Source organism: Monodelphis domestica, chromosome 4 (genome assembly GCF_027887165.1).
Source record: "Monodelphis domestica isolate mMonDom1 chromosome 4, mMonDom1.pri, whole genome shotgun sequence".
NCBI lineage: Eukaryota > Metazoa > Chordata > Mammalia > Didelphimorphia > Didelphidae > Monodelphis > Monodelphis domestica.
This window is the reverse complement of record NC_077230.1, coordinates 324,138,034-324,161,677: the sequence shown is the minus strand read 5'-3', so window position 1 is coordinate 324,161,677 and position 23,644 is coordinate 324,138,034. Positions and strand designations below refer to the sequence as shown.

At 37.8% G+C, this 23,644-nt stretch overlaps 1 protein-coding gene across 1 annotated transcript in view; it reads left to right on the top strand.

The window, feature by feature from the left end:
• The window catches only part of LOC100009990 (Putative N-acetylated-alpha-linked acidic dipeptidase), an 80,208-nt gene that overhangs the window by 50,237 nt on the left and 6,327 nt on the right, over positions 1-23,644 (top strand). Inside the window, exons 11-16 of the mRNA XM_007490937.3 lie at positions 1,120-1,202; positions 2,364-2,427; positions 3,589-3,656; positions 12,833-12,924; positions 20,342-20,432; positions 22,909-23,173. Coding sequence (XP_007490999.1) covers positions 1,120-1,202; positions 2,364-2,427; positions 3,589-3,656; positions 12,833-12,924; positions 20,342-20,432; positions 22,909-23,173 — 663 coding nt within the window. The remainder of the gene's footprint in view (positions 1-1,119; positions 1,203-2,363; positions 2,428-3,588; positions 3,657-12,832; positions 12,925-20,341; positions 20,433-22,908; positions 23,174-23,644) is intronic.

Here is a 23,644-nt window from a genome sequence, read left to right as displayed (position 1 = left end):
ATTTAGAGTAAAAGGATTAGAACTGATGCTTGCTCTATCCTAGTAAGCCACCAGATGGAGCCAAAACAATGCTCTACTAACAAACTAATGTAACTACACAAGAAAAGAACTCTGGTATCTCTTCCTGTTAGTCAGTTCCCTTGAATCTCTCCTTTTTTCTCCCAATCCCTCGTTTTCACCTAAAAGTATGAGTAGTCTAACAATTTATAATTTGTAAAATGATTCCTCCAGCACCATTAATATTCTCATCTCTTTCCTTTCTTCTTGAAACTGGAAAGAATTGCTCTGTTATTTCTAGTGTAGTTTTTGAATCTTAACTTAGGTACTTAATAAATGTGTGGTGCTGCGTAAGTCTTAGAATATTTCATGGCCTCAATTTCTTAATGAGTAAAATGAATACTTGTCCTTTTTGCCTTAGAAGGCTATTATGAAGAAAGTTCTTTACCAAATTAAGCTATAAGATTTTTGTGGAAATATGGCAACATGTTTGACACCTAGAGAAACCCAGATCCCCTGAATTCTAGTAAAATTCCAAAAATATATCTACCATTAATACCAATGAAGATCTGATCTATAATCTAAATCATAGATTCAGATTTGGAAGAGACCTTAAAGGCCATTTAGCCTCAGCTCCTCATTTTACAGAGAAGAAAGACTGAATTCCAGTGAGGTGAAATCACTTTCTCATGACCATACAAGTAGTAAGTAGAAGAGCCCAGATTTGAACCAACCAAATATCCTCATATTCTGAACCCAGCACATGCAACCACGGGTGGAAAATTAGAATTCACCAAGGCATTGAAAAGCTTAAGGAACTGTTCATGGTCCTAAAGATTGCGTGTATGAGAAATGCCACATCACTATCAAATCAGACGACTTCCCAATTCAAAGAGTGACCTTTCTGCTATAACATGCGAACTCTTACCTTGCCTGTTTTATGTAATCATGTAATGTGAATTCATTGAAAATATGAATTCATAAAAATCCAGTGACAATATATTATTAGTTTATCAACATCAATTTGGCTTATATTTTTGATAATTATTGATAATCACATGAGTTATTGTGATTTATTTATGTGAATTATTTTCTAAAGTTTTATGTATTTTGCTTTTCCAGGATGGAGGCCAAGAAGAACAATAATATTTGCAAGCTGGGATGCTGAAGAATTTGGTTTATTGGGATCTACTGAGTGGGCTGAGGTTAGTCAAAACTGTGTTTTGATGGAATCTTCACTCTAACAGAATAGACAGACTTTTACTTTCTTATAGTCATGTGAACCTTAGTATAAACCAAGCTGGCTGTGTGCCAAGTATACAAATGCAAAAGATAAAAACAACCCCTTTTATTAGGGAGCTTGCATTCTATTGGGATTGGAGAGGAATGATATATACACAGAAAATTAAAGTAAATTTTGGGAGAAGGCACACTATGAATATTAAAAGAGTTATGGTAATGGTGGAACAAGGTTCTAAAAGTAAAGGAATATGGTTTGGTAGAGTCGGATAGAGACCCCAGAGGAATTGGGTCCATATCAGTGGATATGAAAGATTAAGGAATGTTGACTAAGGAAGGATATTTTGGACTAGGAAACCTAGGCTTCAGAATCATTTCGGTGGAATCATAAGGCAGTTTCTTTTTACACATTTATCAGTAGCAATGATTTGATCCCTGAAGAGAGTTGTAAAGGTGGTGGAGAGTGGGAATGTATGGTGGCAGGGAAGATTAGAAGTTTCTGGTCTTATTTGGTCAAGGAACACATTGAAGAGTGCTGGGTTTGGGCTGATTTTTGAAGAGTTAAGGGTACTAACCATCAAATCCTCAGCCAAGGAGATTATGTTCCAGAACTCATCAAAATGTTGACTAGATTATATCCTCCAGGGTAGTGGGGCCAAACAGAATCATCAGGGAGGGCATAGAATGGAAGGAGGTACTGGAGGAAGAGGGGAGGCATCAAGCATGTCCAATAGATGAACTGTTGATCCAAAATTAGGGAGATTGGGGATGCAAAGAAGACAAAAAAGACATAAATGGTCATGGGTCAGACAATTTTCCAAAAAAGTGAGTATGCAAAATGGGGCAAAGCTTGCCCAAAAGGTATCTTCTCCAAATTGATTCATTTGGTTCAATATAAACCATTATTCCCTTAAATACAAGTGTTTGAGGTTAGCCTCATTGTCTTTGATTCCTTTATAATACTCCACGATTCTTACTGCTTTCTAGAAATAGAAATGATTTGAGTTCTCAAGAAAAGGAGAATTCAATTATTCAGTTTGAACCTAAAACTCATTATTTTTTTTTGGAAGGTAAAGATATAGAGAAAGAGGAGAAACATGTTTATGTATATTTTCTTTTTATTCTAGGAAAATTCTAAAATACTTCTGGAACGTGGCGTGGCCTATATTAATGCAGATTCTTCTGTCGAAGGTGAATATTATTTGGTATGAAGAAAGATATTTAGGGGCCAGCTGGCTGGCTTGATGAATTAAGAGCCAGGCCTATAGATGGGAGGTCCTGGGTTCAAATGTGGCTTCAGACACTTCCTAGCTATGTGACCCTGGGCAAGTTACTTAACCCCCATTGCCTAGCCCTTACCACTCTTCTGCCCAATATGTAATATTGGTTCTAAGGCAGAAGGTAAGGGTTTAAAAAAATAAATGATTTAATTTTTTAAAAGAGATTTCATTATTTATAATTCTGTACATTGTTGGTTTTGTTTTGTTTTGTTTTAACAATTCTATTTAGCAGCAATTCAGCTAAATATGTGCCGAAAGTAGCCCAGAAGAGACAGGCTATTTCCTAAGTGTATATTCATTGTTTCTGAAGTAGGGATTTCAGTGGCTGTTCTTTTAGGACATTTATCCCTGGCATTTATGTTAGAGTCTACGGGGTAATAGAGGTATCTGTTGAGATTAGGGACAACTAGGTGGTTCAGTGGATAGAGAGTCAGCCATGGAAATGGGAGGTCCTGGTTCAAATCTGACCTCAAATCCTACCTGTATGACTCTGGATGAGTCACTGAACCCTAATTGCCTAGCCCTGACCACTCTTTTGCCTTGGAACTGATACCTAGTATTGGTTCTAAGAAAGCAAAAATTTTTATTTTTAAAAAATACTGAGATTAAGCCTAAACAGAGAAAACTTGACTATAGTATTGCATGAGCTTCTTCTTTCTAGGCCCTAGACTTCAACTGTTGTCAGCTGCTGACATCATTTTGACATTAGTTCAGCTGGCCAGATTTCCTGCATGAGTACTACTCTTTTCTATCCAATCTCATTTAAGCCAGCAGCATTTAACAAGATTAAATACTATGCTGGGTGCTGGGAATAGAAACAAAAACAAAAAATTCCTTGCTTTCAAAAAAGATTACTTTCTACTTAGGAAAATACCTCCTGTCTTTTTATTGGTCTGCCTCTTAAATGGTATAGATTAGAATTTGTCAGAAAGAATAATATCAAAATATGCTAATGTTGGCATTAATCTCTGCTTTTAGAGTCTCTAGTGTTTATGCATTGGAAAAGGAGAAACAAATTTTCTTATTTATGCTTTGTTGTGAGATATTGTATATTTCTTTTTTCATGTTTTAGGAAACTACACTTTGAGAATTGATTGTACACCACTAATGTACAAACTGGTCTACAGCCTAACAAAAGAGGTAATTAAAAAAAAAAAACAACCCTCCTCTATTTGCACCTACATATCCTGAAATAATATTTTAGTTAACCCATTTGCTATTAAGATACCACATTACCAAATGTATCCAGTTTTATCCATTGTTTCAAAATGTATTATTTATCACATTAAGATTCCAAGTTTATCATCTTGAATTGAAATAAGCCCTTGGAGTCTTGAAACAATTCAGAAAAAATTTTGGAAAAATAATAATAATACAGTCTGATTACCTCAGGTTTAGGGAACAAAAGGAGAGCATAACATAGGTTGGGTTAGCATTTCCACTTCCAGGTTCCCTCACAGAACTATTTTACCTTAAGGTGTGTCCCTTACTTTCCTATTTCCCCCCTTGAACAAGAACATCTTTTTATGTATGTAAGCTGCCTCCTGAATCTCAGCGTTCACTAAAGATAAAGTTCCATTTGACGCTCATGGCTCTTGAATCAAGCAATCTTCTATTCCCTTAATTTTAGTCCGAACTGAATTGTACAAATTACATATAGTACTTTTTTTTAAATAAACCCTACCTTCTGTCTTAGAATTGATACTAAGTATCAGTTCCAAAGCAGGAAAGTGATAAGGACTAGGCCATTGGAATTAAATGATTTGCCCAGTCACACAGCTGGGAAGTGTCTGAAGGCAGATTTGAACCCATAACCTCCCATCTCTAAGCCTGATGTTCTATCCACTGAAGTACCTAACTGCCCTACAATAGCATTTTTTAAGAGTTACAAAGCACTTTATATACATTAATATAATATCATATATTTTTGAGGGTAAATACTGCAACTATTAATATACTCATTTTACAAATCAAGAAATTGAGATTCATGGAACTTCCTGTTGGCTACAGGAGGGGGGATAGAAGGAGGGGAAGAAAAGAATATGAATCATGTAACCATGGAAAAATATTATAGATCAATTAATTAAATAAAATTTTTCAAATAAAAAAAGAAATTGAGATTCAGAGAAGTTAACTGATTTGTGAATGGTCAATGGAGCTAGTAATTGTTAGAGGAACAATTTGAATTCAGAACTCTCCTGAATACATATGTATGTACATAAAAAAATATCTGGGATGACACCCTAGACCTGACTGTTCACTAGTGTCAGAGTCTATAAACATTTAACTGCCTACTTTGTCAGGCAGGATACTGAGTTGGACATATAAACAAAACTTTAACACAGTCCTTGCCCTTAAGAAGCTCATAATCTAATAAAGAAAAACAAGACATAAAAAGTTAAAAAATAGAGGGTGGAAGTATAACCAGAGTGAGGGCATGATGAAGTTCTTTAGCTGGGTGGAAAATTATCTAAGAACATATGAGTTAGAGTTGAATTCTGTGGAAAGTTAGTATTAATCTGAACCCTTTTTGGCACCCCAAGACAACCTTTGGATTTTAAAAGAGAAAAAAGTTTGATTTTAAGACTAAAGCTACAGGCTTGCTTCTCACCCCTTTAGAAACTCGAGGTAGATAAGTTCTTTTTGTTTATCTGTCAACAAGCCTCTTCAGTGGTCAAACAATTAATGAGCTGGGCAGAGCCTGGTTGAGAAAATTGCATAGGCACTATGGGGCCATTCTGAATGTCAAATGGTGGTGACTCCTAAGATTCTGAAGACTCATCTCTTGTCTGGAGTAGGTTGTAGTCCTTCAATCAAAGAGTTTTGGGAAAGGGTCTTGAGGAAGAGCATAAATCAATGGAGGGAAGAGGAAATCTTTTTTTTTTTTCCTTGGAATCTTGGACTGAGCAAGAAACAAGGTCTGGCTTAAGGCTGGCACAGACAGCAGCTTAGAGATCAGCTGGCCACATGTGGCTGGTAATATTTCTTTTTCTGGAATGGTTTTTAATTATTTAGTAAATAATTATAAATTAAGTCTAAGACTATAAAATAGTCACCAGAGAATTTCAATCATATCAGTTCATTTTGCAGAATAATGAGTGACTAGAGATTAATGAGATCTAGTACTTCAGGTAGGTCGGAAATGATAGGAAATGATAGGTGAATTTCTTGTGTACCCTCCTCAATCATATGATCTGAGAGGAGCTCCTGGATGTTTAATACCTTCCTCTAAAATCAGAGAAAAAACAATCTACAGAAAGAGGAAATGGCCCTGGGGGAGGAGGTCCACGGTTCAAATTGATTTCATCTTGCAGAATAATGAGTTTCTGGAGATCATGAAATCCAGGAGATCTGCTATGTCAACTTGAATTTATATCACTGGAAAATGATTATGACTTGAAAGGCATAGGCTCTCTGTTCAAGATATTCATTTAGCATATTTTTATTAAGCATCTTTTTTGTCCTGGATGCTAAGAGAAACAAAGTTGAGATGGTCTAGGTAAGAAAGAATCCATATGGACTTTTATAATCAATTAGGATGGAAAAATAAAGACAATGAAAACATAAAAATTACCTGGGAAGTAAATTAGAGAATTGAGAAACAGAGTGCTCTCAGAAGACTACTTTCAGCCATTTCAGAAGGAGTCACACTAGGGACTTCTTTCTAGTGTCCACTCTTAATGCTCTAGCAAATGACACAAAGAGTACCAAATTCCTGAGCTCTAACTGGAAATATCTATAAGCCTTTTTTTCAGCTCCCATGTAAATGTTGTGATTAATGCAGAAGCTAATTAAGTGTAGGATTTTTATATGAAACTTATGAAGATAGTTTTATTGCTATTTCATCAGAATGATCTGATCTAAACTGAAATTCAACATTTTGAGTGATAATGTAAAATAAATGTATTATTAAACCTAAAATTTGTTCAAAACTTATTAGTTTCCTAGCATGACTAAAAAAAAACCTTTCTTTTTTAAACAAAAAAGGCTGAAGTAGGCTAATGAGGGCCCAGCATCTCCCTGGATTCTAGTGAATGCTGGGTAACATAAAGTGTTTTTTTAGAGAATTCTCAACATTATGGCAAAGAGCCACTGTTTCTCTGAATTTCTTCATCTCCAACATAAAATGATGAAAAAATAATTGTTTGTATCTCTTTAGGTCATTGCTATTATAAGCTATGAAGAATTATAGCATTTTCAGGGAATTGAAATATTGACTTTCATTTAGAAAATGGATTATAAGCAGTGGTTTAAAAAAACAACAATATTCTGCTGAATATATTACCATCACATTATACAATGTTTCTGTCCTAGAATATGGCATATTAATTCATTGTGAGTTGTTTTGGTTGCAAGAAGCCTTTGGTACAATTCATAATGTACTATGTATCAATTATATGTGACAAGTATTTTTCAGCCAATGTGAAATAAATCAAAGAGGCAAATCTCCAAGCCAGTAACATGTTGAGAGAAACCAGTGTCTCTCAGCAAATCTGGGTAATTGGGTTTTCCTCCCAACCTAAAACAATTGAATGAGAGTTTTCTCCTATATTTTATACCCTAAAATTCAAGATCCCATCCCAATAGTTGGCCACCAATCCTAGGTTTCAGTGGGTGGGTGATTCAATTAGAAATGATGATCAGGAGATGTATTTCTAGCAATGACTGGTGCTGTCTTCTTGAAGAGGTATCTCAGCTTCTTATTGAGTCTTGGCTGGTTGGTTGGGGTGGCCTTCAAGAAGATGACTTCAAGAAGTCAAGTTATGACTTCATGTTAATGAGAGGTTCAAGGTACCCTTACTCTTCTGGATGCACCTTGTATGGTCATGACCCATAGTCAACTGGTCAGCAAAGGTTCAAGGTGCCCCCCCCCACACTCATCATCCAGGCATGTCTAATATGAATGATACAGTTATAGTAAAAAGAGCAAGTAGCTAGATTTATTGCAGAGTTTTACATTTTTCCTTATAAAATATAATTACTAGAATTATATTAATCTTAGTATAATTCTGTTAATCATTGTCCCAGATAAATTACTTCTTTTGGCTAAATACTGATTAATTCTATCATCTGGAGTCTCATTTAAATGAGACAGGGATCAGGGATTCTCTGTCTCTTCCATATTTCACATATTACTCCCTAACCCATTGTATTTAATTATTTTGTTTTTCACAAGTAAATATCAGTTTAAGAGTATAGCATTCTCTTCCAGATTAGTGTTTTCCTAGCACCTTTTTTCTTCTTTCCTTCTTTTCATTGCATATTTTTTTAAGTAACCTTCAATTTCTGAATATACATCATCCCTTTCCATTCTCTGGAGGATATCCTTTATAAAAAAAGAACAAAAAGGAATGAAAAAGGAAACAGTTTAGCAATACAAACAGCTATATCAACCAAGTCTCACAGTTTATGCAATATTAGTCCCCCTTCCATATTCACAATAAGGGAGGGACGTGTGTCAAATGTCTTTTCCACAAACAAATTTGAGATGATCTCTCTTTAGAAGATAATTTGTCTCATTTTCTAGGACTGATGCTGAATTTGCACTGCTTGTTTTTGGAAACCCTGCTCACATTCCTTTAATTGTCATCATTTATACAACTAAGTACTACATTATTCTAGAGACATTAACTGATTACACTGAAATGCATTATGGAGTTCTTTTTAAACCCCTAACTGATAAGCTGTTATTCTATGTCTTAGGTTAGCCTGGCCCATAAAGTTTATGAAGATAGACTATTGTGATTAAAATTCTCTGGAGACCATTTCTTAATATACAATTATTTATTAAATAATAAAAAGAGGGCCAGATAAGGAAAGCACACAGCTGATCTTTTAACTGCCTCCCTCCTCAAACTGGCTATATTCGTGAGTCAGGCTGCACACCTCCTCAGCCGGGATTCTAAGGAAAAGGACCCTACTTCTTCCCCTTCCCCCCCCCCCTTCAGTTTATGCTCTTCATGAACTTCCTTTCCCAAGCCTCTTTGTTTGGAGGACTCCAACCTCAGTTCAAACAAGAGTGGGGTCTTCTGGACACTAGCAATCACCTGCCATTTAGAATGGCCCCATAGCACCAAAATTCCACTTTTCTCTGCCGGACTTTGCCTAGGTTTAGTTATTTCTCTAACCAAGAGACTTGTTTGCAGATAAACAAAGAATTTATCTCCAGCCTACTTCAGCAAGGGGGAAGAAGAAGGTTGTTTTGGAGGGCCAGCATGGAGGACAGATTAAGATTAAATTTCCATACCACCAAACTTCAGCTGCTCAGAGAATAGACTGAAAGTCATGAAAAGGGATGTGTGGAATAAATATTTGGGGACCTCCATCCCAGCTTTAATCCCAGTGGATGGACATTAGAATCAGTCACATATCTGATGCCAGGGCAGTCTTGGTGTGATGGCTTGATGGTGTGATGGAAACCAGATGACATGACATATGAAAGCCACCAATGAAAGGATGAGAGAAAGGATCTTAGTTTGGAAAAACCAGCTCAGGAAGCCAACTCACTTTTTTCCAATTACCTTTCTGGCTGATCTGACTCTAACTTCTTATCTTATCTCTTGATCTGGCAAGCAGGCTTCAGAGGGAACCAAGCCAGCTATAATTGGTGACAAGATTTTGACCTTAAGTTAAAAAAGCTGAAAATCCTATTTCTCTCTTTCTTTCTCTTTACTAATAAATTCTTATAAATCTGGTTATAAGCCACCAAGATTAATTTGTATTTATAACATGAAGAAGTCAAATTTGGCATAAGGGACATAAAACTGCTGTCAAGAATTTTGTGGATTGGAGGGATGAATGATGCAAAAGGATATTGTTACTCCACATATGGGCCTGCCCTTGATTCTAGTTTTACCTTCCAGTTGTGACAAGGCCATATAAGGTACATCAGAACCCAATATTACCCAGTTGATGAGTCAGTTACATCAGGAATCAGTTGAAAGGCAAGACTGGAAGTCTCAGCCAGTAACAGAATGATGAGATAAAAGGTCAGCCTGAGAAGTTAGTAATAATGACCAATAGCACCTAGATAGACAGGACTCTGAAAGTTGTTATTGTTTCTTCCCTTCAGAAATAGGAGGAAATCAGAATCTAAGTACAGTTCAGGGAGGGGGGGTGGTTTAATTAATATGTTTACTTATAGAACTTATCATTTGCCCTAAAGCATAAAAGGAATATAAAATTTTTAATTTGGGGCTTTCATCATCAAGTTGGGTGAAGCACTTAGCTAACAATTCTTTCTGCTGCCTCAGAGGGTATTTAGAGTTGTACTGTTGCTACTATGAGAGAATCTAATCTTATTTTCTCTGCTTCACAGATTCCTTCTAGGAGACAATTTTATAGGATTGTTTTTTAAAATGTATTTTCTATTCATTCTCTCTGTTTTCATAGACTTCTGACTTATTTAACTGTTAATGAGTTAAATAATTACCTGGGTTCCACATTCTTTATAGGTTTGTTCTTGCTTAAACCCCAAAAGAACTAAAAAAAACCAGATGACTTAAAAATGCTCACTTTAACTCAGAATTTAAGCCTTAAAAGGAGGTTATATACAAGTAGTCAAGAATAAGGTTGTTTTTCTTGAAAAGGAAAAAAAATAGATTTAAGTCAAATGACCCATGTCAACATTCTTGCTTACTTCCTTTATATAACATTCAACAAATCACATCGTACCTGGCACATAATAAAATGCTTCATAAATATTTGTTTACTGATTTACTGGCCTTCCAGTATTTGTGCTTTCTTAACTATAAAATCAGAGCATTGGAATGATCCAGGACAATTTGGAGGGACTTTTGAGAGAACACTATCCACATTCAAAGGAAGAACTGTGGGAGTAGAAACACAGAAGAAAAAGCTTGATCACATGGGTTGATAGGGATATATTTGGGGATGTAGACTCTAAACGATCACCTTAGTGCAAATATCAGCTATGGGAGAGATTGGGGAATGGGGGAAGAGGAGAGAAAGAACATGAATCTTGTAACCATGGGAAAATATTCTAAATTAATTAAATAAAATTTTCCAAATCAAAAAAGTAATTAATTAAATCAGAGCTTTGAAAGAACCTTTCTCTTGTCCCTTCCAGTTCTAACTACTATGATCCTGACTTGGCATAGATGATTCTTAAGGCCCTTTTCATCTCAGAAATTTTGTTATCTAAGTACAACCTGAAGTTCATATAACCATCATCCTTTAGGAATAATCTAAATTCCAAAGAAAGTTAAGTGACCTTTTGAAGACTATCTCCAATTCTTACCATAAACAAAGCTGCCAGTGATCAACAAAAAGAGAGTTAATCTTAAAATTAGGTAGAGTAGAAGCAGTGAGATGGCTCAGTGGATTGAGAGCCAAGCCTAGAGACAGAAAGTCTCAGATACTTCCTAGCTGTTTTAATCCTATGCAAATCATTTAATCCCAACACCTAGACTTTACCATTCTCCTGCCTTAGAATCATTATAGAGATTGATTTTTTTTTTTTTATGTAAGTAGAGTGGCCATTCTGTGTAGGCGGGCAAAAATCAACAAAAATATAATGTTATTTCAGGAGCTCCAATCAAGTCTCTTCTACCCAAAAGTTTTGGGACCATTACCTGTCATGGTGTTATAATAAATAAAAATGAATCTTGGAGACTTTGTGCTAAATTTAAATGCATTTATTAGTAAAGAGAAAGAAAATATTACCTGCCTAACTACCCAGTGTCTCCAGCCAAGGTCTCAAGTCTTAGTTCCTGGATTCCCAGCCCTGTGTGATCCAGCTGGCCCAAATGCTTTGACTGGCCCCTGCTTCCCAATTGCCAGAGATGATTTCCAAAGATAAGCACCAGGAGGGCTCACCAGTGAGAAAGCTCCTTTCTCAAGCCAAGAAATGGCAGAGAGCCCTTCTTCCCACTTGTCTTGGCTCTTAAATCTTACCCATGATGTTACACCTGCTCACCTTTTGATTGAACAGTCTGAGTCGTGTGTTCTGACTTCCAGGAATGCCATCACAAATGACCCATTCCAGAAGTCAGAAACTGTCCTGCCACTCACTGCTATGAGTTATAATTTTATGTTGCTTTCATACAGTACTCAAAATTCCACCATTAGAAATGTGTTTCTTTTGCCCATGAAGGATGATGTTCAGACTGTTAGGATTAAATATGAATCTGGTCATAGACTTAATGATTTTATTTAATCAGAAAGGAGATGGGGAGAAAGATAAAAAAGAGAGAGGAGGTAGTTAAGTTTTGTGGAAGATTTACCCTAATCTAGATTCTTCATTTAACTTGCTGTTCCAAAGCAGCCATATGGGGGTCCCCCAATTAGCACCATCAGGAAAATTTGTGACTGAAATCTTGCCTCAGTTTATCAAACTTTCAGCCCACTGACTCTCATACCTCACACCTCATGAGCCAATTGTCATCCTCTCTCCTTTGCCTGGGACACCCAGGGGGCTGCCCAGCCTGCCTCCTTCCTCCTTGTCCCCTAACTCAATTGCTGGGTTTTCCTGCTGACTACAGGGGTGCCAGAGTTACAATGCTATCCTTGTGATCCAAGTCCCCTCAGTAATTACCTTCACATAATCACCTCCTCTGATTCTTTGGGCCACCACCATGTTATATTTTCTCACTTGGGTTTTCCAGGAAAGTAACATGTCAGGTCTCCCCAGTGAATCAGAAGAGGGGATTGTGTAAGGAAAAGTAGCTCCATCCACCTTCCCAGCATCCACCATGGCCTGGTGTCCCCTGACTACAACCTAAATGACTGTCCTCAGTGTATGCTAGGCAACTGGCATCATCATAAATGTCTCCAGTACCCTGCTGTTAGTCTGAATGTCAGAGTGCCATGGAGGGAAAAGCTTGTTGAACTTAAAAGACTGCATGAGGAAGGAGGAGGGGCTGTTGGCTTCCAAGAGGGAAATAGATCAGATGCAGGAGGCACTTGATTTGGTAAGGAGGTTTAGGACTTAGTCAGCAAAATGGAGGCACATCCTTTCCTTTCTGATTAATAAAATAATAAAATCCATAGCCAGTCTCTCAATTGTAACCATAATAAATCTTTAAGAGTTTCTCATTACTATGAAAATGATTCTGATCAGTTTACCATTTAAGTCTTGAATTCAGATTTTGCCTCTGCCATTTTGTAAATTTTTGCTGGTCTTTTTACCTTTCTGAGCCTCTCTTCATCTATGAAATAATGATACCTTGTTCTCAGAGTTGGTGTGACAAGAGATAATCTTTTTTAAAATGCTCTGGAAACTCTGAAACACTATATAAGTATAAGCACTGAAACATTTTGAATTGGGCAAATTTCTAATGCTTTTTTTTTTTTAGCTTCAAAGTCCTGATGAGGGTTTTGAAGACAAATCATTATATGAGAGCTGGAAGCAAAAAAACCCTTCAACAGAATTCAGTGGCCTACCCAGGTAAATGAATAAAAAACTCGATTTCATTAAACAAACATTTATCAAGTATCTAATGTGATGCACTGTACTAGGTGCTAAAGATACATAGGGGGAAAAATGAGAGCTTATATTCAACTGAGGTTCTCAACAAGTAACACAGAGAAAATACAAGTACATAAAAACTTCAGCCTCTTGAAACAAGTTTATATGTTGATTAGGAGGTGAGGTACCATATAGGGCATTAGAGCAGTGAGGGGACTAAGGTCAAGGAGACTTGATTTGAAATCTGATCTCAGATTCTTACTAACTGGGTAATCTTAGGCAAATCACACAAAATCTGTTTGCCTCTGTTTCCTCATCTGTAAAATGAAGATGATAATAATTGCACTTACCTCCCTGTTGGGAAGATCAAATGAGATAATATTTGTAAAGTTCTCAGCCACGTGGCACCTAGTAGGGACTGTATAAATGCTAGTATTATTATCACTATTATTTTTATTATCATTTCCTGCACATCAGTTAGTTCCTTTTTTAAAGGCTAACATTGTTCAAATTGTTTTCTCTTGCATCCTCTAAAAATAAATTGAAAGGAGTTCAGAAGAACATACTCCAAAGCACAATGTCTGGGTATTTAAATAAAGTCATTTATTGTTCATAAATATCAAGCATTCAAACTAATTCAGCTGTATATCTTTGATACACTTCATGGCTTCAGTTTCCATCAGAGACTGAATACAAAAGAGAAGAGTGAAAACTGTTGAAAAATATGAGGAACAAGAAGGAGCCAAAAGTAGATTATCCAGGTAGTGCCAGCTCCCCCCCCTTAAAGCACATTCAGCTGGCATGCCAGGTAAACACATGGAAGCTTAATGTAGGCCTCCTAGGCATTCATGATAGGGGAGCTTTCCCCCACCCCTCTTTCAGGGCATTGCTATGAGTAAAATTCTCTGGAAACTGTTTATCAGTTTATAATTATTTATGTGAGTGAGTGAGAGAGAAAGAGAACCACTTGATCACCTGGCCACATCTAATTAATCCAAGTTTTCCATGCTTCCTCAGTTTTGTGAGCCAAAAATTGCTACAACAGCAAGAGTCTCTAGTCCCTTCTCACCCCCAAAAAGATCAAGAGTTTCCTCCATCCCCTTTTTCATAAAACTAGTAACTTCACTCCTGCATCTCTCTGGCTGGACAGAACAGACTTGACCTCAGGCCAGGTCAGAGCCCAGTCTTCAGGATGTCAGGAGTCACAGGGGACTTGGGGCTAGCCTCTTCCAAGAGCCAGGGGCCCATGAGATTTCTGATCTCCTCCCATAGTAGGTATGTACACCCAGTCAAAAGGTGAGGCTGATACTGGCCAAAAATGGGCTTTCAGATGAAATAAGGGGGTATGATTTAATTAAATTCACACAGGTATCTTTTGAATGCTTCCTGCTGACCATGATAGTTCAGGGGTTCCAACTGTGGTTTTGAAATTTTTTTTTTTAATGACTGCTGAGCTGGAACTCTGGATGTAGTAAACAGGGATAATCCCTGCTCCTCAAGTCTCCTCTTCTTGCCAGCTTTGAAGCATGAGAACCATGGTTCTTGGTTTGGAAGGTCACATGGAAAAAAGAAACCCTCTTTCATCTTCTTTCCCTTTGCAGAGGACTTTGTGACATCCTGAAAGGCAGCTAGTGTCTTCCCTATACCATGGACCCAGGTAGAAGGATAGCAGCATAGCAACTACCAAATCAGTTGCAACAGCAACAGAAGAAAACAGTCCAAAAGGCCATATAGAAAAGAGATCAATGGAAATAGTGTGATTGGCATTGTTTGGGTTATGCTTAGAGAGGAGAAATGTATGGATAATGAGTAGCCTTACAAAGAAACTGTATCTCAGTAATTCTTAAATCCACTGTTTGTTACTGGCTTCTTTTCTAATCATGATGCTATTCTTTATGGAATAATGTTTATTTTTTGAGTCTTACTTTACAAATCTGATTGTATACCTGATTCATGCTTGTACTTTGGGTTCCATTTCTGAGGGAGAACCCCTTAGGGTTTAAGTGCACAATGATTTCTATAATTAAGCACCAAATTAAGTAACAACTTTGTGTGTAGTAGCATGAGCCCATGAACATGAGAACAAGAGAGAGCCGACTTCTCCTCTAGAGTCAAGCAACCTCAACAACAATGAATCTGGGATAATCCTAACAAATTAAGAATGGGAACTGGAGGTTTTCAGCTCTTAGAACTCTAGTTTAATTTTATCTAACTACTCACCATGGTAGACTTAGAAACCCAATTATTTCTATGCGATGAGAACTTTAGGAAGAGATTTGAAAATCCATTTAGTCACCACTAAATGACACCATCAAAAATTAAAATTAACTAAATTTTAACAAATATAGACTAAGTAGTTACAGGTATAGAAGGCAGTTCAGAATCAGCTCTCTTCATAGTAAGAATATTTATGGGTTCAAGTAAAGACATGATAAATACCAAGCCAAAAACAAAAATAAAGAGGTCACTTTAAAATTTTAGCAGCTTCTGCCTAACCTGTTTAAATGAATTCTTCACTCTGGAAAATCAGAAATGGGAGAAAATAAAGACATTAGCTATCATCATTTCTTAGAGACCTACAACTAGTGCAAAGCAGATAGCACAACAAGAAAGCCAAAGAGCCCAAGGACTACTTGAGACTGCAAACAATCCCCTTGCCAAATGAAAAGATACAGCAGCTAGGGGTAACACAGTGCAAGTTCTTTTTTTTTTTTACAGAGGAAAATACAATAGAAGATTAAGTGTCAATTCATTTCCCAAAGTGTCAAAGTGAACACAAAGAGAAAACAAGCCTTCAGGTATCCTGATGTGAGAATAAAGATCTTAAAAGCATTTGTGGATAAAACCGGAAGACAACAAATGGATGGAAGAGGGAAGAGATCTGTGAAATCTCATGTATACATTAAAATTACAGATAGTCACAGATATGACTATGTTGGTAACTTAGCTTAATGATTTTATGTGTTGAGAAGTAAAGGAAGGGTAAAATAGGGAAATAATATGCTCATCTACAGTATTCAGCTGTCTCTTTAGAAGACGTCCTGGAAAATGTTCAACAAAAAGTTGGTGTGGTTCTCCAAATACTCTTAGCAGCAGATGACACTAAATTAATTGCATCAAGTACTGGATTGTTAGACTCTCAATAGTGAAAACCCACAACATGAAAATTGGTCTGGCTATCCATACTAGAAAAGCAAAGTAGATAGGTAGCTGGGTGGCTCAGTGGATTGAGACCCAGGCTTAGAGACAAGAGGTCCAAAGTTCAAATTTGACCTCAGACACTTCCTAGCTGTGTGACCCTGGGCAAGTCACTTAACCTCCATTGCCTAGTCCTCACTTCTCTTCTGCCTTGAAACCAATACACAGGATTGATTCCAAAACAGAAAGTAAGGGGTTTTTCAAATAGATTTTTTAAAAATTAATTAGTAAGCTTTAATTAAATACCTACTCTGTCAATAAAAGACTTCATTATTTCTCTTATGATTGGAAAAAAATTAATACATGTTAACGTTGAATTGCAAATGAATAGATTGGATATCCTAGGTGGCAGCTTCAATGGGCAGGTGATCTGGGGCTGGGGCTGGCCACCCTGGGAGAAGAGGGAGAGAGAGAGAGAGAGAGAGAGAGAGAGAGAAGTGGAGGCGGTACTGCTGGTGAAGGGCAAAGAAGAAGGGAGTGATGAGAAATATAAAGTAGTAAACCTGAAGATTCCAGTAGAAATCAAGGAGATCCCAGGCCCAGTCCTTGAGCCTCTAACAAACCCAACCCAGCCCAACTGACTGTCCTGAATATGGCAGTGCCTCTGCCTGCTGCTCCACACTGGCCAAGCATGCTTGCCCCCATACTGGCAAGTGCCCATCCTTGCCCTAAGTATGGATGCTGCTTCTCCCAGAAGTCTGCACTCACCAAGCGTGGCAGCCCTATGTATATCCCGAGTGTGAAAAGCACTTATTGGCCACCTCAAATCTGCAGCAGCACAGACACCGGCTTACATGTGAGAAGCCCTATCTACACTGATCCCCAATGTGGGCCCCTGTTTCTCTTAGAGCTCCAATAGCACCCAGCATCTTTGAGTGCACTCAGGTAAGAAGCCCTACACCTGCCCAGACAGTGAGCATGCTTTGGGACAGCTCCTGTTTAGCCAGGCAAAACTGTACCCTCAGCGTGAGTGAGCGGCCCTACTCCTGCCCCAAGTGTGGAACAAGGTTCATCCCAAGCTCAGCATGCACACCTGGGAGAAGCCCTACTACTATCAGGTGTGTGGCCAGAGCTTCAGTCACTGCTCAAACCCAGTGGAGCAGACCTGTACATAGTGGGGCAAATGGCCCAATCCCTACTTTGAATGTGGCAGCTGCTTTCACCTCGGCTCTCATTTCATTGGCACCAGTACGGAAGGGCCCACTTGAAAAGGAACCTTCACATCTGCATGGGCTGAGGAGGCATAAAGCTAAAAAGAAGAGTCGGGAGCAACATGAGAACTGACCAGTGCCCTGAGTGTGAGAAGAGCCAAGTGCAGAGAAACAGGGGTAGGGAGTTGGTGGGGGAGCCTTAGTTTGGCACATATATACCCCAGGAAATCATGGAGGAAGGAGCAGAACACCCACTGTCCAGACAGAGGGAGCAGTGAGAGAGATTCCTCTCCACGGAATGGGGAGAACTTTGGGAGAAGTTGTCTCATCTGTCACAGGAAGAGTGTTTCAAAAGCATCATACTGTCTCTGGAAAGCTCCTACAATATTCCTAAGGGAGTGAAGCAGCTATGATATGCCCAAGTCCTCTAGCCCTACCTATCTGGATCGTTCCCTTTCTTCTCATTGAGAAGTTTCTTCTAGCTTAAGGAAGGAAGAGGGCAAGGGTTTTTGTTACCTAGAGGAACAAGCACCCTCTCCCATGTCCTACATACACTGGGACTTGTGTTTGTGAATGAAGTATTATCCTCCAGTTTAAAAAAGAAAATAAAATGAATAGATTTCACAGAAATATCACAGGATATTTGAGCTGGAAGTTATCTAGTCCAACTCCTTCATTTTACAGATGAGGAAACTGAGGCCAAGGGAGTTGATGTGTCTTACCTAAAATCTAAAACTATTCAGTGAGAGAGCAAAGATACAACTCAGGTCTCCTGATTCTAAATTTAGTTCTCCTATTGATCATAAAAGGAACAATTATTTCCTGTAACCAACAACTGCTTCTCTGTGTCTGTGTTACTGTATGTTGTAGTGGACTGAGAAGTGGTGTTGGGCTCAAATCCAAGATTTTATACTTGTTAGGTCTTTTAACTTAACCTTTCAGATCTGTTTTCTCATTCATAAATTGGGGGAAATAGTAAGTTTGTTAAGAAATATGAAAAGTGAAATAAAACTGTAAGGATAATTTTAGCTTTGTGACTTGAAATCTAAATAATTGGTCACAAGGGAAAATTCCCAAATAATAAAATACCTAAGTCAGCTGGGAATTATGTTGATTTAATTAATAGAGAGAGAAGGAATTAAGGGAGAGGGAGAGAGAGAGAGAGAGAGAGAGAGAGAGAGAGAGAGAGAGAGAGAGAGAGAGAGAGAGAGAGAGAGAGAGAGAGAGAGAGAGAGAGAGAGAGAGAGAGAGAGAGAGAGAGAGAGAGAGAGAGAGAGAGAGAGAGAGAGAAAATTAATTTAAGCTGCCCTGCCTCAGACTGAGCCAGGCAGTAGTTAAAGGCCTTGGCCAAAGTGATCTCCCTGAGCCTAAGGGAAAAGGAAATCAGTCTTACCACTCACCATGAGACTGTCTCCCAGGAAGTTGTCTGAGTGAGATCCTCCAGGCTGAGTTCCAGTCCTGAACTGGACTCCAAATCCAATTTCACTCCGAACTGAATTCAATTCCCTAATTGCACTCTGAACTGAATTGCCTGAACTGATTTTTTTAGCCTCCTTTTAAAGAAATTTTCTCTTATGTCACTTCCCCTAAATTTTCATGTCTACCAATCTTAGTAGATGCTTTTTCCAGGACTGCCTATTCTTTAGTTCTCACCTTTTTTTATTAGATTTTCTCCAGGGCTATCCACTCTTTAGTTCTCACCTTCTCTGGTTAGATTATATCTTTTGAGTACTTCACACTTCTTTGTTAAGCTTACCTTTTGTGAGTTACTTGACCTTTTTGTGATTAATTTAACCCTTATAGGTACTTAACACCCTTTTGTATTAGATCCAAAAATGGACTTAGCTTAAGTTTTAGCTTCACTATAAGGTATGAGTTAAGTACCTTCATTGTTCAATCAGGAGTTTACAACTTTATCTTCCCCTAAAGTAGGTCTAATTAGGGTGGCGTAATTTCCAAATTCACAGAATAATGCTAAACATCAGTTAAAATAATTTAAGACAATTAATAGAAAAACTTTTGCCCTAAATTACATAGATAATTGTCACTTGTCTCTTTTTTCAGGAATATATTGCCATGCTAATAGAATCATATTTGCTCCAAATAGAAGTGACAGAAATGTTAATTCAGCAAGTATAAAAATACATTCCAAGTCATATGGATCAAATGGAAGAAACCATATAGGTCATCTCTTCTCTGTTTAGGGGGAAGTGGTATCATTGAATTGGAAAGCATAAATATAACTAAGCCAGTATCCACAAGTAGTAAGTGAGGATGGTATTCAAACTCAGCTCCTTGAATCCAAATTCAGCATTTTTTTCATTGGCCTATACTGCCTTCCTCCTCACTAGTCTACATAAGGAATCCTATCTTTTGTTACACCAAAACATTTTTCAGCATCTTGATAAGAATAGATATCCTTCTGTTTAGCCCCACTCAACAGATTTTTTAAAATTATATTTCTAAGGCTATAAAACAATTATTAGAAAAGCAGTTTTTTAGGGGGCAGCTGGGTAGCACAGTGGATTGAGAACCAGTCCTAGAGACGGGAGGTCCTAGGTTCAAATCTGGCCTCAGACACTTCCCAGCTGTGTGACCCTGGGCAAGTCACTTGACCCCCATTGCCTAGCCCTTACCACTCTTCTGCCTTGGAGCCAATACACAGTATTGACTCCAAGACGGAAGGTAAGGGTTATATTTAAGAAAAGAAAAGCAGTTTTTAGGGGGTAGCTGGGTAGCTCAGTGGATTGAGAGCTAGCCCTAGAGACAGGAGGTCCTAGGTTCAAATCTGCCTCAGACACTTCCCAGCTGTGTGACCCTGGGCAAGTCACTTAACCCCCATTGCCTAGCTCTTACCACTCTTCTGCCTTGGAATCAATTGATTCCAAGATGGAAAGTAAGGGTTTAAAAAAAGAAAAAAGAAAATAATAATAAAGGAAGTCATTATAACTTGAAGGGCTAAAATTTCCCTATTGTTCTACAGCACATTCACAATTCTCAAAACTGTTTAAAATGTTTTTTAATGTTTTTCCTTTTATATTTTCAAGGATTAACAAACTGGGATCTGGCAATGACTTTGAAGTCTTTTTTCACAGACTTGGTATTCCTTCAGGTCGAGCTCGTTACACTAAAAACTGGGTAAGTTTGAATCTACCAGTCATTTTTGATTGCCTGCCTGCAGTTTCCACCAAGCATGATCATTCCAAACAGCTGTGGCTATATGGGATTAGAAAAGTGTGAGAAGAGCAAAGCTATTGTAGGTTGATAGTAATGTTTGATGGCTGCTATAGTAGGCAAACTGTAGGTGCTAAATCTTTTCCAGTGATTTCTTGTTACTCTTTGTTCAATATTGTTATGTTGCTCTGACACCTCACAAAATATTCATTTAGAAGGCTTTTATTTGAGAATAAAATTCATTGAAACCCATTTAAATATTTTCTTATCTAGCACTTCTCTTCATAACCTATTCTAAGAATGGTAGAATATATGCTTTTTGAAGGCAAGAACTGTTTTCATTATCATGTTATATCTCCTAAGTCTAGGAAATTATCTTGCCTATAGTAAATGCTTAATACATATTTGTCAGATTGAATATTCAGTTGGTCAGAACTTTAAGGGACACCACTGTCGTGCCCAAGTGCTATGCTAGATTATTACTCAGGAAGAGGGCCACTAGAAAACAAAGTCAAAATGGGAAGATATTATATTTCTGTGATATGTTATTAGTATTTCAATGGAATCATAAAAACTTTGCTTGCTCTCTATTTAATTGTTTTAACTATTTTACTTCTAACCATCACAAATTTGAAAAAAACAAAAAGCACCACCTTGCAAAAGTATATTGGATGACCCATTACTGGAAATATCACAGAGGATATTTTCTCCAGTATGGACTATTCAGTTATCTTGAAGGCCTTTTATAATTCTGAGAATCCATGATTCTATGGGGGGAAGAGGGAGGTTTGGGAAATCAAGTTTCTTAAGGGAGGGGGGGAGTCTAGCTTGGTTCAGGCAGGCTGGCTCACTTAAGGAATTATGGATTCAGAACAAATCTTAAAAAATACAGAAATGTATTAGGAGAAAAGGTTACATGGCTGGAAGGCAAGATAATGGACAAAGGGGACTATGTAACAAGCAAGGGGTCTACAGAAAAGTGGGGAGAGGGAATCAGAGGGGTTTTGAGGAGCCTTGATGTCTGGGGTATAAGCAATGTCTCATCAATAGGTGTATCCATGAGGGGGTAAGTTATCACATATCCATGTGAGGAATACACATCCTTGGTGGGGGTGTGGGGGTGGGTTATTATATGTACAAAATATGGAAGTCATGTTTTGTTCTTTCATAAACCTCAGTGTTCACGTTGCACCAGGGACAGTTCTCTAGCCAGACCCCATTCCTGAGGTCACAGCTTTTTAGGGCTTAGGGGTCTCTAAGATTTCCCTAAGATCCCACATCCCACCACATGTGGCAGGTAGTAACAGCACAGTAGTAGCACAGAGGTAACAGTACAATTGTTAAGTGCTAGATGTCGAATCATGAGACATGGATTCAAATCCTTTCTTCTGACACTTAAAATCTGTGTGATCTTTATCTGTTTCTTTAGCTTTAACAGAGTGATAATAATACCTGTAATGTAAACTTTATTGGAGTATTGTGAGATTCAGATGAAATAAGTAAGTACATTTTAGAGGACTACATAAATAGCTATGTTTATTATTGTTATCACTAACATTTATTTCAAGTGTGACTCATTAGCAGTAATGTAATAGTTTTCTCAGTCATAAAACTCTTAAAGGAGGAAGGCATCTGAGATACTTTAATTAAAACTGAGGAAATTGAGGCCCAAAGAGATTGGCATTTCTCCAAGATTACATAGCTAATTAAAGGAAGAAACTCTTCTAGAACCCAATTTTCCCAATTGCTTGTCCAGTGTTTTCCATTAATAACAGGTTAATGAAATTTTAAGGATTAATGTTTGTGGTTTTTTACACTATGTAAATTTAGAACTACTTGCCCTTTGCAGAAACAAAGCCCAGTTATTCTTCATGGCCTCCTCTTAGTCCATAATCAGGCTAGTTAGTATTTTCAATGAAAAAGCATGAATATTATAAATACCATGTATTTTATTAGCCATATTTATTCTGATAGTTCTCCAATGTGAGAGAAATGCTGGCTTAGATGCTGCATTCATCTTTTGGTTTCAGATCATTATTACATTTTTTCAACACTTTTGTTATGTTTAATTCAATTTCAATTCAAGAAGAATTTATTAAGCTTCTACTCAGCAGGCAGCATTGTAGATACAAAGACAAAAGTGAATCAGTCCTAGTCTTCAAAGAGCCTACTTGCAAGTGGTAATTTTAGCTGGGTATGGAGAGAGCAATGACAAGAGGTGGGAGGGATTAGCAAAGATATCCTGCTTAAGGGAGGACTTGAAATCACACTTAAGAAAACAAAGGATTAAAAAAGACAAAAGTGAGCAGGATTTTTCAGCAACTGGTCAAGATATTTCTAGACATTAATGATAAGTTTCTTCTGCTTTTCAGCTTCATATATTTATTATGTATTGCATTTCAATGACAATGAGAATTGTGTTTTGTTCTTGCATTTGCAGAAAACCGACAGATACAGCAGCTATCCAGTATATCACAGTGTCTATGAAACTTATGAAATAGTAGAAAAATTTTATGACCCCACTTTTAAGAATCACCTCACAGTAGCTCAGGTCCGCGGAGGCATGGTTTTTGAACTGGCCAACTCCATCATTCTCCCTTTGGACTGTCAAGACTATGCCAAAGTTTTACAAAAATATGTTAATAGCATTTATGAGCTGGCTCAGAAACATTCAGAAAAGCTGAAAGAGTACAACGTATCCTTTGGTATGTGATATGGCTAAGAGACTTTCTTCTGGAATTTGTGTAGAGAGGATCTAGGATCTTAGGATCTTGGGATCTTAGAGCTAGCACTGCAGGGGACCATTAGCACAGCATTCATTGTGTAAAGACTGATTCAGAAGCACTAAGCTTGCAGCATTTCATTATAGCATTTCTTATGGACTAGTCCAGTGATGGCAAACCAAAGATGGCATGCAGAGCATTCTATGTGGGCATGAAGCCACCCCCCATGCCCACCCCCCCTGCAATTTGTTACTAGAAAGACAGAAAAACAGAGCAATAGCTACTCCCCTCTCCATCTCCACTGTGCCTGATGACATTTTTTCACATGCTCCCTGCCTCTGCCCAGCGACCCAATGGGAGCGCACAGAGGGTAAAGTGGGAGGCTTATAGGCAGCAGAGCTGGAGGGGAGGGGAGTGCTCGGCCCCTCCCTCCCCTTCCCCTCTTAACACTCA